General features: G+C 36.2%; 1 protein-coding gene across 7 annotated transcripts in view; it reads left to right on the top strand.

Annotated features, from left to right (window-relative positions):
• The window catches only part of LOC142354699 (CLIP-associating protein 2-like), a 214,256-nt gene extending 200,714 nt beyond the window's left edge, over positions 1–13,542 (top strand). For all 7 annotated transcript variants that reach the window (XM_075407068.1, XM_075407070.1, XM_075407069.1 and 4 more), the window contains 5 exons: positions 22–279; positions 3,815–4,093; positions 5,201–5,338; positions 5,739–5,927; positions 12,767–13,542. In XM_075407068.1, coding sequence (XP_075263183.1) covers positions 22–279; positions 3,815–4,093; positions 5,201–5,338; positions 5,739–5,927; positions 12,767–12,964 — 1,062 coding nt within the window. In that variant the 3' untranslated portion in view covers positions 12,965–13,542. The remainder of the gene's footprint in view (positions 1–21; positions 280–3,814; positions 4,094–5,200; positions 5,339–5,738; positions 5,928–12,766) is intronic.
• The last annotated feature ends 1,381 nt before the right edge of the window (positions 13,543–14,923 follow it).

Genomic DNA, 14,923 nt, shown 5'->3' with positions numbered 1-14,923 from the left:
AGTATCGCTTTGCTATTTCAGGACAAGAGTATCCTAGAGAGTCCAGACTTCATAGCAAAGCGTCCATTCGACTTGGACGACGACGTTGACGAGTTCCTCTCCTCAAACCGCAACCACCATTCGACAACTCCTGGATCCAAAGTAGTGAACAAAGGCAGTGATGACGTCATCGAGGCAGACGCAGAGGGGGACCATCTAGGTCTAGGAGGCAGCAGAGGGGACAGTGTGAACATGATGCAACAGCAGGAAGATGAGAAACTAGTGGAGGCTATTCTTCAGGTAGCCTCGCTGTTCATTGTGTTGTCTGGGTTAGATTAAGGGGGTCTAAGTAATTGCATCCACTGGGATTCAATCGAACCACTATCTGGTAACTTGTGTAGAGTGTGCAACAGGTAAAGCCAGGAGGGCATTAAGTGATTCAGCAGCTCTCTTTTCCTTAAGCCTTAACTAGTCCATATATGCGACTCAACAAAACTGTTTTGAGGAGACAATTCCATGTTTTGAAGGGAGGTTATAAATGTTAAAAGTTTGACCGCAGTCAGCCAGCCCTCCCCCCCCCCCCCCCCCAAAGCCACGCCCTCGTTTCATATGCTAACTGGCAATTAGTTTTAAGCTGAATTGCGATTTTAATCGCTCTCAAACAAAGTTCGTTGCCATTATATTAGTTGTGCGATATTAGTCTTTTTTTATAGCTGCGAAGCTTTAAGCTGAGCGTAGCTATATTGCGGTGCTCTTGGTTTTTTTACAATTCAAAGAATTTGAATTGTATTGGGGCGCTGTCTTTTTACGACTCGAAGAAGAGTATGGAGAAATCCTTTTTTTAATCAATTTTATTGGAGTGAATTTTGAAGCGGCAAATGAAACGCGTGAAAAAATTTGGAGTGATTTTGGTGCTGAACAAAAGTGAAGAGCTGAGCGAAAAGAGAGTGGTTTTTGTTCATACCGCTGTTTTTGAGAGAGCGAGAAATTGATGTGTGAAAAAAACTTTTCTAAGCGAGCGAAATTTTTTTTGTTCACGTGCGGCTTTTAAAAGCAGTTTTTTTGCAACTTTTGATGGTTATGAGGTTTGATTATGATATTGTATTAGTTTTAGTTTTGTTTTGATAGGAATTGAAGGTTTCAGGTAGTTAATTTAATTTTTAATGCTAATTTGGAGGTTTTTGATCAGTTTTACTGATTTCTAGAGGAAATTTAATAATTTTTTACCTGTTTTTTTTTGTTTTACTGCTATAAATGGGATTTGAATAGAAGCTTGTTACTTAAGGAATTGTCAGATACCAATTGACTAACGTTTTGTTGGTATAAATTATTTTTTTCTAAGGCAAATGACCGAAAAAAATTGAGAATTTTTAAACCATTTTTCTCATTTTTTGCAGTTTTTGTTTTTTTTTTAATCTTACACAGTTGTCTTACCCACCCTATTATAACTTGCCCATTGTTTTGCGAGTTTTTCATTGCTCTAATTGCAAAGGAGCCTTATTCGGCTTTATGTTTCCTTGTACTATAAAAAAAACATTTAGTTTTTATAGTTTTTTTGTTGAATTTGTTTTTGAATGCCGTTTCTATTCCTTAATTTTTTATGGCATTTGTGGAGTTTAGGGTTCATAATAGTTTTTCTATTTATTTAGTAATAAGTATGGGCAATTTTGGATATGAATCATTTTTTTTTTGTTGAGAAATATGACAAAAAATGGCGAAAATTGGAACTATTTTTAATTTTTTTTGCAGTTTTGCGGGTTTTTTTTTCTGTTTTTTTAGGCAAGTTTCTTAGACTATTATGACTTTTCTATTGTTTTGCGAGCATCTGGATGCCCTATTGAGTGAAAAGAATTTTTTTTGGATTTATATGCTTTTGTAATATTATGAAATTTACTAACTTTTTCCAGTTTTTTAGTGCAAGTTGTTTTAGTGCACGAGCTTTTTTTCGTAATTTGGCCTCAAGTATTTTCAAAACATTCACTTAAGTGGTTTTAGTAAGTACTAGTTGTTTTGATGAAGTAATTTTGGCAGAGATAGTTATTTCGTGATCTCAAGTTATGACAAAATTTGATCAGACTTTTTAATCATATTTTTAATCAGATTTGCTTTTTTTGTTTTATGGTTTGGTTTCGAGTAATTTAGTGGAGGCCAGTTTTTTCTGATGAGTAGTTGGATGGCGGTTAAATAGATTTTCACTTCGAGTCGTTTCCGGAATTCTTCCGGCTATGTTTTTTTTTGAGATCTGTTCACACATTTTCATGATTTTTGAAGTCAAATTGGAGTAGTGATTTTGGTCACGCCGAAATAGGAAGGGGAGTGAAAAAGCGAGTAGTTTTGCGGCGTGAATTTTTTCGCTCTTATATTAAAGTAGAGTGAGAAAACGGTGTTTTAAAAGAATTTTGCTTTCTCGCTAGTGGTTTTTTGTTCACATGCGGTAATTTTACATTGATTTTTACTGTTTTTTCGATTTTTTGGATCGGATTTTTTTTCTAAATGGTTTTTCCAATCTATCCATAGTCCGTTTTAGGTCTAGTATTTTTTAGTCAATGAAAATTCTTTGAATTGTACGTCAGGACTGGTCCTGCTATTTTTTTTTGTTTCATCGTCTGACGCTCTTTTTTCGTTTTACATTTGTTCACACAACAAAGCTGAAAAAGTCAAATTTTCCGAATGACTTCTTCCTCTCACTAACGGCATTTGCGCGCGTGACGTCATTTCTCACTCTCTCTGGGAAATGTTTTTAAGTCATTTGCGTGATTAGATTTGGATCATACGTGACTTACCTCACTCTATAAAATGACTTTTGCACTTTAAAACTTAAGGTTTATTTGAATTTGTTTAAGGTCAAAGGAACTCATATGTGCAGTAAAGGTCACTAATAAGAGGCTTCTGTGGAATGATTTTTAACAAGCTTTATTAATTTATCGCTGAATGTTTGTAGCCTAGTTTTTTTGAGCGGCGTCATTTTTTTTTCAATTTAGATCGGGATCTGTTTCTATCTCTATTACATGGCACGCAGGTCTATTCTTTCGCAGCTAATCCGGCAATATGCCGGCTACGTTATGCGATTTTTCGCTTGACCATTTTATCGACCTTTTGATGTTTCGCATTTTGAGTCTTCCTAGTCGCCCAGCTTGCTACTGACAAAGTTAACTGTTCACCAGTCTTTTAGAGTAAATCGCACGAGGCTTGTCGGTTATGTTTTGTAATCGTAAATGACTTTTTCATTCTAATTTCAGGCTCACTATATACCCTTTGAACCTGTCAATAAGAAAGCATGTATACCAAAATAAAATAAGCAATTTAAAAGTTTTGTTGAAAATTAAATGTTTTGTTTTTTTAATAGGCATCAACTTTGTCAAAAAAACCATGTTACGTGCTTTATAATACAGAGAGCATCAAATGCATAATTGAGGACATGATGCTGTCTGTATTAAACAGCACGTAAGATGGTTTTTTTGCTGTGTAAAATTTGTAATCTTTGCCATGATCATTAAGGAATTTACAATGCGTTTTTTTCTTTGATCAATTTCAGATGCTAAAAAGTTTTTAGGTGCTGGTTTCATTCTGCTGCTGCTAATCTGGCAAAGTTATCGGTAGTCTCTGTAAATATATCGACCATTTTTGTAGATCTGAAGTTATTGGAATTTTTCCAATGGTTTGATTACTATCAAAATATTTTTATTGGTTTACAAAAAGGTTTACTAACTAACCCTCGAAACGAGGCATATTTTAATCGACAAATGATTCGAACCTTAGGCTATCTAGCCAAAGCATAGCTAAATGAAGCACTAATTATTTTTTAAAAAAAATCGGAAACACCAGCTGTGTTTAGGAACTAAGTCATCACAACTCGCGTATTGAACAGCGCAAAAGTGCTCTCATCTCTCTGACTAAACTGATCAAAGAGGGCAATGCAGTTGTGTGGGAGGAGCACTTCAAAATGTGTCTGATGATGCTGTTTGAGACGATGAGTGACAAGGAACCCACTATCAGGGCACTGGTCTTGAGGGTCCTGAGGGAGTTCCTGAAGCACCAGCAGCACAGGTTCCAACAGTATGCTGAAATCACAATTCTCAAGACCCTCGACGCACATAAAGATTCACACAAAGATGTAAGTTTTTCAAAACAAATTATAGGATCTTTTCCATATGCCCGCGAAAAGGGTATAGCGGTCCGCAAAAGGGGCAATTGTTGAAAAGATCCCATGCTCAAAATGGTTTGGTATCTATAAAACGCAAAATTTATTGAAATTTGTTTTGTCCAATAACTTGCGGTACGCAAGTTATTGGAACTGTAGACCAACTAATATTGTGGTAAAGTATAGCACAAAAGGGGTGGCGATTCTCTACTAGGTACCAAAAGGTGGGAGGGGGGCAATTGTTGTAAAGATCCGGCGAGCAAAATGATTGATCCAAAATATTTCAATATCCTTTCTGCTGATACGAAACAGGCCTCAGTTTGAATTGTCCCGCTCTAGTTTAATGATTCATGACCGATTGGGTCTGGATCTTAATACATAGTCCTTACAAGTGTTCTCACTTCCTCAGTTTTAAGAATACTTAAGCATAACTGCTCTCCTCTATGCAATAGATTGCTTCTTTTGCATCGTTAGTTTCCATGATGTCCATTTGCTGATCTTTGAGAATTCCTCAATGTTGAGAACTACGTTTTACTAAATAGAAACTCCCCTCACGGGTAAGACAAGTGAATTGAATTGGGCTTGGACTCTCTCTCATTGTTTCTGCTGATCTAGGCAAAAATTATTGTTTTCATAATTATACGGATCTTTTTTATTTCCTCGTCTTCCTTAGATGAATATAGTTTAGACCAACAGGTACATGTGCTGTTTAAACGCATAAAATGTTGCGTGCAAAAACCCAAATTTGCAAAAACGTGACGGCGAATTTCATCATATTGAGGATATGATGAAAATGATCCAATTTTATTAAACAAGACACCATTGAGTTGACAAAAATTGGCGACAGCCCAACCGTCCGCCCTATAAGTAACACATCCGAAAAATGAGCATCTTGTAGAGTTTCACTCTAGTTACGTAGCCTAAGTAAAAAGGTTTTAGCTCTTTTGGCGTGCAGCAAAAGGGGATATTTCCCCTTATAACCCCCCAGCCATAATGGGGGGGGCTATAATTTCATGGGGGAAGGCTGTAATGGGAAAGACCCGCAAAAGGTTCCGATTTTTCGAAGCAGTTCTCTTTCAGGTGGTGCGTGCCTCGGAGGAGTTGACGTACAGTGTGGTGAATGCGATAGAACATGCAAGGTGCCTGCAGGTTCTCTGTCCGGTGGTCGCAGCCGGAGACTTCCCTATCAACCAGACTGCTGTCAAAATGCTCACTAAGGTACAACTGGAATACAAAAGTCCATTAAAAATGCTTCCTCCTCCCCTCACCCCTCCCTGGAGTTGATAAGGGAAACAGTTCACGTAGTCACCAACCCTGCAAAACAGACTTTCCATTTCGTTCTATGAAAACCTATTGAGTATTTCATAACTATCCAATATAGTAATATAGGTTTTTAATATAATCTTTTCCAGTTACATTCCTTAGTGTTTATGTTAAAGATGTTAACTTTTGTAGGACTTCACAACATATTATCTGAGTAAATGTTTTTTCAGTTTAATTGGACCGTTTTTTCCACAATGAGGGGAGTAATGTTAATCAATATTTGTCATTCCCTCATAGTTAATGCCTCTAATTTTATGCTAATCACATAATTTTATGCTGACCCTTTTGTCTTCAGATAATCGAGGACTCTCCCCCCGAGGAGGTGGAGACATTTGTGGAGCAGGTGTGTCCTGCCCTGATGAAGGCCTACGAGCACCAGGAGAGTAGTGTGAGGAAGGACTCTGTCTATGGTCTGGTTGCAGTACACCAGAAGGTGGGACAGGCCATGCTGGACCAGTACACCAACTCACTCAGTCACGGAAAGGTCAGTTTCTCCCATATTTATATATTAGGATAAATGGAATATTAGTAAGGTCAAAATACACGATGTGTCAAAATATCTAAATACCTAATTAATAGCCGCCCTCATCTTCTCAGCCGGCTATTATAGCGCTCCTATTTCTTTTAAGTGTTTTTTTTTAAGATGTGTTCACACATTTTTCAATGACTTTGATCTTTCAAAACGGGATAAACAGGTAAAGCCCAGCGGGCATTAAGTTTCGTTAGAGGCCCAAAGTGAGCTTCAGTAGTCCTTCAAGTGCTTAGAGTGGTGCAGCTGCTGGGATGGCCTTAATTAAAGGTTAAAAGGTCATTTTTAGGAGTTTTTGGGCTCAAAATGTTGCAATTTTTCATGTTTTTTGTGATTTTTTTTTAAAATTTTTCGTTTTAGTCTTACAATGAAGTTCTTGAAAAATGATGTAGGCCTTTTGCAAGACAAAATAACTTGTTATGAACATTTTATTAGCTATATGTTTTGGTACTACAAATACAAACATGCAAAATGATACTAATTTTTGCAATTTTTTTCAAGGTTTTTGAAAATTTTTGTCATTTTTTGAGTTTTTCCAGCTTAAGCGGCCAGGAAATGTCATGTGTGGTTTGACAATAGAGCACTACATGGTTTATAGTAATAATGCATTGGCTTTCAACTTTCTAATGTCTCGAAATTTGGCTTTCATTTATATAAAATTTGCAATTTTTTCAAGGTTTCCTAAAGTTTTTGTCAATTTTTGATATTTGTCCATTCTCAAGTGCCAGAAAAGCTATTCCACAGTCTGATAAAAAGTTACTGCATGCTTGTGGGCTTCAATGGATTTGTTATCAACAATTTAGCTTTTCGAATTTTAGAAATTTTTTGATAAAATTTGCAATTTTTTACAAGTTTTTTTAAAACATTTGTCTTATATTCAGTTTTTCTTGCCTCAGTAGCCAGCTTACCTAATCCAGGGTGTGATAATATATTAATAGATATTTGCTAGGGGCATTTGAATGGTTTTCAACATTAATAGAACGAATTTCTATTTTTGAAATTTGAGATTTTTTTCTAGAAGTTATTGCCTTCTATCTTTGAGCCAATGAAATTTGAATGCTTGAAATTGGGTTAATGGATAGCCTCTAGAGACTCAGAATTGGTTCTGAAGATATTAATATCACAATTTCCTGCAAAATTTGAGAAAATTTTGCAATTGATTTCTTTAAATTTTTTTGGTCATTTTTGAGTTAATCGATCTTCAAGGGCCAATGAATTTTTTCAGCTCTTGCAGATATAATACTGGACCGATTTCAAAAACAAACGTATTTCAAAAACAAACGTGGTCTTAAACGTATTTTTGAAACATGTATTTTTAAAGGGATGAAATTTTGCCGAAGGGAAAAAAGCTTTAAGAGTTTTAGTAATGAGTATATTTTTGTTTAGTTTGACTGTTTTAGTTTCTCAATTTTTTGAGATGATTTTGTTTGTGTTTTGCTGGCTTTGTTCAATTGATCTACTAGTCAGGTAGAGTACATTTAGGTTATTTATTCAATTCTTTGAATTGTATTTCAGGACTTGTCCTGCTATGTTTTTTACTTCGTCGAATAAAAAAATGTTTCGCTTTACCTCATTTTGCCGCTTTTTCAACATTTTGCGTGATATCTTTTTGACTTCTCTAGGCTAGTTTCTCTCTTCTCTCATTCTTCTAAAAGTGATTTTGAACATCAGTTGCTCAGCAAAGCACTTCAAAATGAACAGAGTCAGTATAAAAAATTGAAGTCAGAAGTAGAAACGGGATAAACCCATAAAGCCCAATTTTAGATGCCCGCTATTTGAACGTCGTTCCTATAAGTCTTAGTTACCATCTCTAATGCTTATTGGAATTGATAGTAGCCCCTGTAGCCTCTCTCTAAGAAACAGAAGTACGTTATGTTCAACTATGAAATGCCATCAAAATAAATCGGACTTAAAAAATGTTTTTGTACAAAAATCTTTTTTTTCAATATCTTATATTTTTTCAATCCCAATCATGCTTATTGGAATCATTGGCGGCTATTTTCCGGCAATCTGCCGGGTATGTTTATGAATGATGAAGAGTTTTCAGTTTGATTTGTTCGATTTTTTGCCTTACAAATTAATTGCTCTCAAACAAGGTTTGTGGCAATTACATTAGTCCTGTGGTCTTTTTTGTGATTTTTTGCTTGACCAATTTTTTTCTGACCCTTTTGATTTTTCTCCTCAAACAAAGGATAAACAGGTCGAGCCAGGTGAAATCTGAAACATGTAATTTAAAAAACTGGGCTGGTTAAAAGTAAGTTCTGACAATTTTAATAACCATTAATTTGTTTAAAAAACACTAGTCTCATTAGTGTACAAAGATCGTTGTTGATAGCTGCTATAGCGGTAGCTGAGCGGAGCTATTATTGGCGTTCGCTTCGTTTTTTGACTAAATTTTGCAGATTCGAAGAGATTTATTGGTATTCTACTGTATTGGTATTGTTAATAGCCGCCCTCATCTTCTCAGCCGGCTATTATAGCGCTCCTATTTTTTTTACAATTCAAAGAATTTGAATTGTACTTGGGCGCTGTCTTTTTTAAAGATCTGTTCACACATTTTCATGATTTTTGAAGTCAAATTGGAGTGGTGATTTTGGTCACGCCGAAACAGGAAATGGAGCGAAAAAGCGAGTGGTTTTGCGGCGTGATTTTTTTCGCTCTAATTTTAAACTAGAGTGAGAAAACGGTGTTTGAACAAAAATTTGGTTTCTCGGTAGTGGTTTTTTGTTCACATGGGGCAATTTCACTCTGATTTTTACTGTTTTTTCGATTTTTTGGATCGGATTTTTTTCTAAATAGTTTTCCCAATCCATTCACAACTCATTCTGGACCTAGTTTTTTGTTAGAATCAAAATTACATATCGCACTAGTGGATTTTTGTTCTCCCTAGCAGCATTTTGTCATTGATTTTCTGTTTTTTTGTTTTTTTTTGCATCTGATTTTTTTAAAATTGGTTTTACCAATTCACTCATTGTCCGTTCTAGGTCTAGTTCTTTGTTAAGTCAATGAAAATTCTTTGAATTGTACGTCAGGACTTGTCGTGCTATGTTTTTTTTACTTCGTCGAATAAAAAATGTTTCGCTTTACCTCATTTTGCCGCCTTTTCAATATTTTGCGTGAAATCTTTTTGACTTCTCTATAGGCTAGTTTCTCTCTTCTGTCATTCTGCTAAAAGTGATTTTGAACATCAGTTGCTCAGCAAAGCAATTCAAAATGAACAGAGTCAGATTAAAAAATTGAAGTCAGAAATAGAAACGGGAAAACCCATAAAGCCCAATTTTAGATGCTCGCTATTTGAACGTCGTTCCTATAAGTATTAGTTACCTCTCTCTAATGCTTATTGTTTTTGATAGTAGCCCCTGTAGCCTCTCTCTAAGAAACAGAAGTATGTTCAACTACGAAATGCCATCAAAATAAATCGGACTTAAAAAAAATTTTTTGTACAAAAATCTTTTTTTTTCATTATCTTCTGTTATTTCAATCCCAATCATGCTTTTTGGAATCAACGGCGGCTATTTTCCGGCAATCTGCCGGGTATGTTTTTTTTTAGCTGAAGCAAGTTTGTTCTTGAGTTGTGAACTTTTTTCGAACTTTGACTTATATTTTAGAGCTTACCTTCTTACACGTCGTCACTTTTCTAATATTTGACTTCAGCATTTGCTTATTTTCTAATATATTAGGAATTGTTGGTAATATGCAAGTTCAAAGAGTCATTTTGGGAGTTTGATCTCATAATAGTGCCTCCGCCTCCTGGGTATCCGAAGAACTACACCCCGCTCTCAACTACCCCCCCCCCCCCCACTCCCCACTATAACACTCGCCACTCCCAACTCTCCTCAGCCTACTCACCTATCCACGCCTTCAAACGAATATCTTTCTATAGTTTTATTTGGCAATTAACTTTCGGTTTTTTCATCTTTTTCTTTGATGGTTCTGCTTAGCAAAATAAGCCTAGTTAAGAGTTTATATTGCACGACTCTTTGCGTCTATTCTATTGGCTATGTTGTTTTGTAAGATATGAGCACACATTTTATGATGGCGTCCTTCAAAAAGGAGGATAAACAGGTAAATCCCAGTGGGCATTGTTTAATCGCAGTCTCTAAGGTGTGGCTTAAGTAGTATTTCAAGTGGCTAGTGTGCTGAAGCTGCTGTGAAAGGCTAAATTCGTGCTGAAAAAGTTCAAGTTGCGCACTCTTATTTTTTAGCAGATTTTTGATTTTTCTAAATTGCTCTAATTTTCTAATTTTTTGCCGAGTTTTGATTTTTTTTCAAATTGCTCTTGAATGAAGTTTGTTGCGATTATGTTAGTCCTCCTGTCTTGTTAATACAATTTTTGCTTAGCTGATTTTTAGTCGGACAATTTTAACTCTGCGTCCTCGAAAATGGATTAACATCTAATGCTCAGTGGGCATTAAGTTGTCGTGCTGTTTTGTTAGAGCCTTACGCCTTTTTAGTCTCTATGTATGCGATTCGCCGAAACTTTGAGAAGGCCTATATTCATTGAAGGGTGGTTCTTAACGTTAAGAGTGCGAGTCCCAGTCAGTCATCACCGGACCACTCTCCCCGTCCACCCTCCTAAAGCTGGTGTTTTGCTCGACCCCCGCCCACAGCATGCCCAAATGCTATCATCCCTAAGCCCAAGTTGTTTTGTTAAATGGATCTTCAATTGACGTTGGTCGCTGCCCACCAAGGTCTTGTGTAATGTAGATTCTCCTTCATGTATGTTTTTATTAATTATTTTATATAGATATATTTTTTCACTGTTTTTGATGATTTTTACTGCATCTGCTTGCTTCATTCTATCAACCACAAGAGTAATCTTAGATTTCTTGCTTTAATTGTAATTTTTGTTATTCACTACAAAAAATATATAGATTTTATATGCCAATATTTGTCATTCTCTCTGTTTTTTGAAACTAATTTTAACTTTCTTTCGTAACGTTGAATTGGTATGCTGGTCAGGAAAAGGATTTTAAGCTTTTCATTCAGTTCTAAGTTTTTGGATTGTATTTCAGGACGTGTCCTGCAATGTTTTTTGTCGATTACAAATGTTTTTCGTCGCTTTGCCTCATTTTTCCGCTTTTTCAACTTTTTGCGTGAAATCTTTTTTGTCTGGGCTAGGTTCCTTCTTCAATAATTCTGCTCAAAGTGCTTTTGTTCAGCAGTTGCTCAGCAAAGCAATCTAAAATGAACGGAGTATATACCGAAAATTTAAAATCTAAAGTATAAAAACCCCATCGTCCAATTTTAGGTTTTAGTCGCCATCTCATGCTTTTTGGTATTGATACTAGCTCCTGTATCCTCTCATGAAACAGGAGTATGTCTAATTTTGGTAATAGGTAAATAGCATACAGCTGAAGTAAACTTGGTGCAGTAATTGCTTTAATATAGTAGGAGATAAATTTCATTGTGTATGTACTTACAGAACTTCGAGAAACGCGCAAATTGGATATCAGCCAGACGTTTAGTCTATTGAGAGTGAAATTATTAATAGCTGCAATAGCGAGCTATTATTGGCCTGTTGTTGGTTTTTTTCATCAAAAGTTTTTTGCGACCATATGACGTCACACTCTCTTCCAATCTGCTTTTTGTTCATTCAAACAATTTTTTGAATTGTTTGCGTGACGTCGTTTTTGAAACTTAGTGGAGTGAGTTTTTTTGCTCATCAGCGTGATTGTTTAATTGCTCTCAAACGAAGTTTGTAACAATTATATTAATCCTGTCGGTCTTTTAATGCGATTTTTAGCTTCACCAATTTTTCGTCTGAAGCATTTGACTTTTCTTCCTCAAAAACGGGATAAACAGGTGGCGCCCAGCGGGCATTAAGTGCTTCTGGAGACTTTCAGCTCACTAGTCTCCAAGTAAGCGGTTCACAAAAACTGTTTTGGAGACTTATGCTTATGGTGCGAAGGGCGGTTCTCAGAGATTGACCCCACCCCCCCCCCCCCCACCCCCCACTGTTGACACCCGATCAGCCCCCCTAGTGCACCCCCCCCCCCCGCGTTCCGCTCACTTACGCCCCTTCAATTAAGCTAAAGATAGCCTCACTAAAAAGTGCCTAGTTACTGACGAAGCCAACCGCTCGCCGGTCGAGAGAAATTCGCCCGACGTTAGTCGGTCATGTTTTTGTTTCCAGGTGACTTTCTTCACCTTAGCTGATTTTAATTAAAGGAGAGGGTAGCTAATAGAAGCAACACATGAATTCTAAATCAAAATGACATCTCAGCAATTAGTAAAAGAAAGGCAGAAATTTTTCGGTCTTTTTTGGATCATTTTCGATTGTTGCCCCCCCCCCCCCACCCCCAAGCTTTTTGGGTTCAGATTATTTGCACCCCCAAGTGCACGTGCCATATCTTTACTCAATGATTTACTATGTGATGATACGTGTTCTGTAACTGGGTTTGCATAACGCACTGGGCAAACAAATGGAAAGGGTCCTTTTGTCAAAAGTGTTCCAAAAATTTGTCAAAAGTGTTCCAATTTTAGTTAGATTACACAATTATACAGAATTCAGCTTTTAATCTAACTAAAATTGAAACACTTGACAAATTTTTACCATACATTTAATCCCCATGGACGTCAAGGGGGGTCAGCAGGAGCTATTTTCCGCCAATTTGCCTACTCTGTTGGAAAATTTTGGAATAGAAGATGTACACTCTCTGATGTCGGGGTTCAATATACTATAAGTGTTACATTTCTAAAGATGTTCATTATTATTATTACTATTATTTGCGATGATTATTTAAGCGCTACTATTCTGAATTTCGTCACTGTTATTTTCGATTGGGTTTCAGCTTAAACTTCTGCGATTGTACATTTCGCGTGCTGGAGGGACTGGCAGTGGTGCAGGGGCGTCTGGGACCACGGGAGGAGCTGGAACCTCGACGGTCTCTTCGGGTTCTGGTGACAAGAAGTCAACGTCCAATCACGCCTCAGTTGCACCCTCTCTTAATCAGCCCCAACAGATCGGATCCACTGGGGCGAAAAATTAGAACCCATTTAAGAGTTACTGGAAACACTTTGCTAAGAACATCAAAAGCGAATTAGAACTCGGATCAGATTGCAGGTTTAAAACTATTTCTGTTAACAAATTTTTTCACAGCAGGAAGCAACTTGACAAAAACTACGGCTAATTTCAGGTTCGAACAAAAATTGAAGAAAAACAAAACGAAGTTAATATTGTTTTGTGTATAATGTTTTAAACAGACCCAAAAGAACAATTTATTCATTGTGTTCGTCAGAAAAAAAACAACTGTTTCGACTAAGCCGTTATGTAACTACTATCTTAAAAACCAAATGATAAATTGCAATTTGAATGTTAACTGTGTTTTTCAACCGCACCGCAGAATTTAATTGATAAAAAGCACTTGGTGTATGAAAGTTATGCAATAAATGCTATCGTATAGATTTCATCTGTTAAAATGGTTAATAGATCAAAATTATGGATTTAAACTGTTATTGACGAATGGATAAAAAGTTATCCTTGTTATTGAATGAATATTGGCAAATTTTATACCAGATTTCATTTTGCGTGGACGTCTTCTTGTGTATAATTGATGGATTGATTTAATGCCTTTTATTATGCATTTGTTTAAAGAGCTTTTGCGTGTTTCTAGGAACACCTTATTTTTATAACTCGAACAACATCAATAATTTTACTGTTTAATGCGAATGAGTTTAGCTTTAATACGAAATACGAGTGCGGAATATTTTGTGTTTTACAATAAAAAGCAGCAGTTCAAAGAGGTAATTAGTGATATGAGTGGTTCTTATTTCTATGCCCACAGTTTGAGATTTCGTCAACCAGAAAGCGAAGGTCGAGGGTTGGTGGAGGGAGGGGGAGTTTCTGAACGATTGATTGGTGTCCAATTTCTTCCATAATTGATGTTTTTCCCGCTAGTTATTGATAATTTTTGAATGGTTGGTCGTCTGGTTGAGTCGAAATCTGGAGTTACAAGTTTGTGTGACGCGAAGTGAAGTTTTGTATTAGATTTGATTACATTGAAATGAATTTAATTTTACTACAACTTTTGTTCCTGAAGATTAAGATTTCGGACGCTTAAAACTGTCGTGAAACAGTTATAATAAAAAGAAACATTTTCACTTTCAAACATTGCAGAAGATCATGTTCTGAATATTTACCGAACGGTTGCTACATTCATAGAGAAGTTGGCAAACCCCGAACTAAATCGGATTTGCTGAATAACTCCGTGTGTAATGATATTTATCAACTCTCGTTTCGATTAAAAAGTTGCTTAACTCACTCCACTGTAGTCGATTTGACTATTTTCTGCAACTTTTCTGGCAATTGTTCACATGGCAACAGTGGCGATAAAAAATCAGTTTCAGATATTCGTGACTATATAGATGATTAAAACATACTGTTTTGCATGGAATTCATATCCATTTTTCTGCAGTATTAATGCTGAAGGTCAAAAATAAGTTTGCATCCCTTAGTTTTACTAAGTATAAATTCAACTTTCGATGCAATAATACTCAAATATCAGACTTAAAATCAAATTTGAAAAACGCTTTGCCTTGATTTCAAGATGTAATATTTCGTTCAAAATTGGGAGTGCTAGCATACTTTTGACGTTCAGTATATCTGATCGCTCGAGAGATTTGACTTTAGATCTATTCTGTTCCCCCCATATCTAACTCTTTTATGACCCCCAGGCGCACGTGCTATTTTCTTACATAGTAACGTGCCATATAACAACTTATAATTTGTAACTGGGGTTCATAAAAAACCCTGGGGCCGAAACAAAATAGATCCTTGACTTTTTAACGCTTGACTTCCTGATTTTTGCGTGATATAAACTTGTTGCTTTCCGAATCGATCTACTTCAGCTGGTTTGAGTTAAATAGAAAATGAAAACAAGTGTTGTCAGTATCCTAAGAAATGGACAGGCAGGACCTTAAATGAAAGCATTAATCAGCTACCAGTGAAA

This window comes from Convolutriloba macropyga, chromosome 15, assembly GCF_964194025.1.
Source record: "Convolutriloba macropyga chromosome 15, txConMacr16.3, whole genome shotgun sequence".
NCBI lineage: Eukaryota > Metazoa > Xenacoelomorpha > Acoela > Convolutidae > Convolutriloba > Convolutriloba macropyga.
Note: the sequence above shows the minus strand (reverse complement) of the source record. Positions and strands in the feature narration are given on the sequence as shown.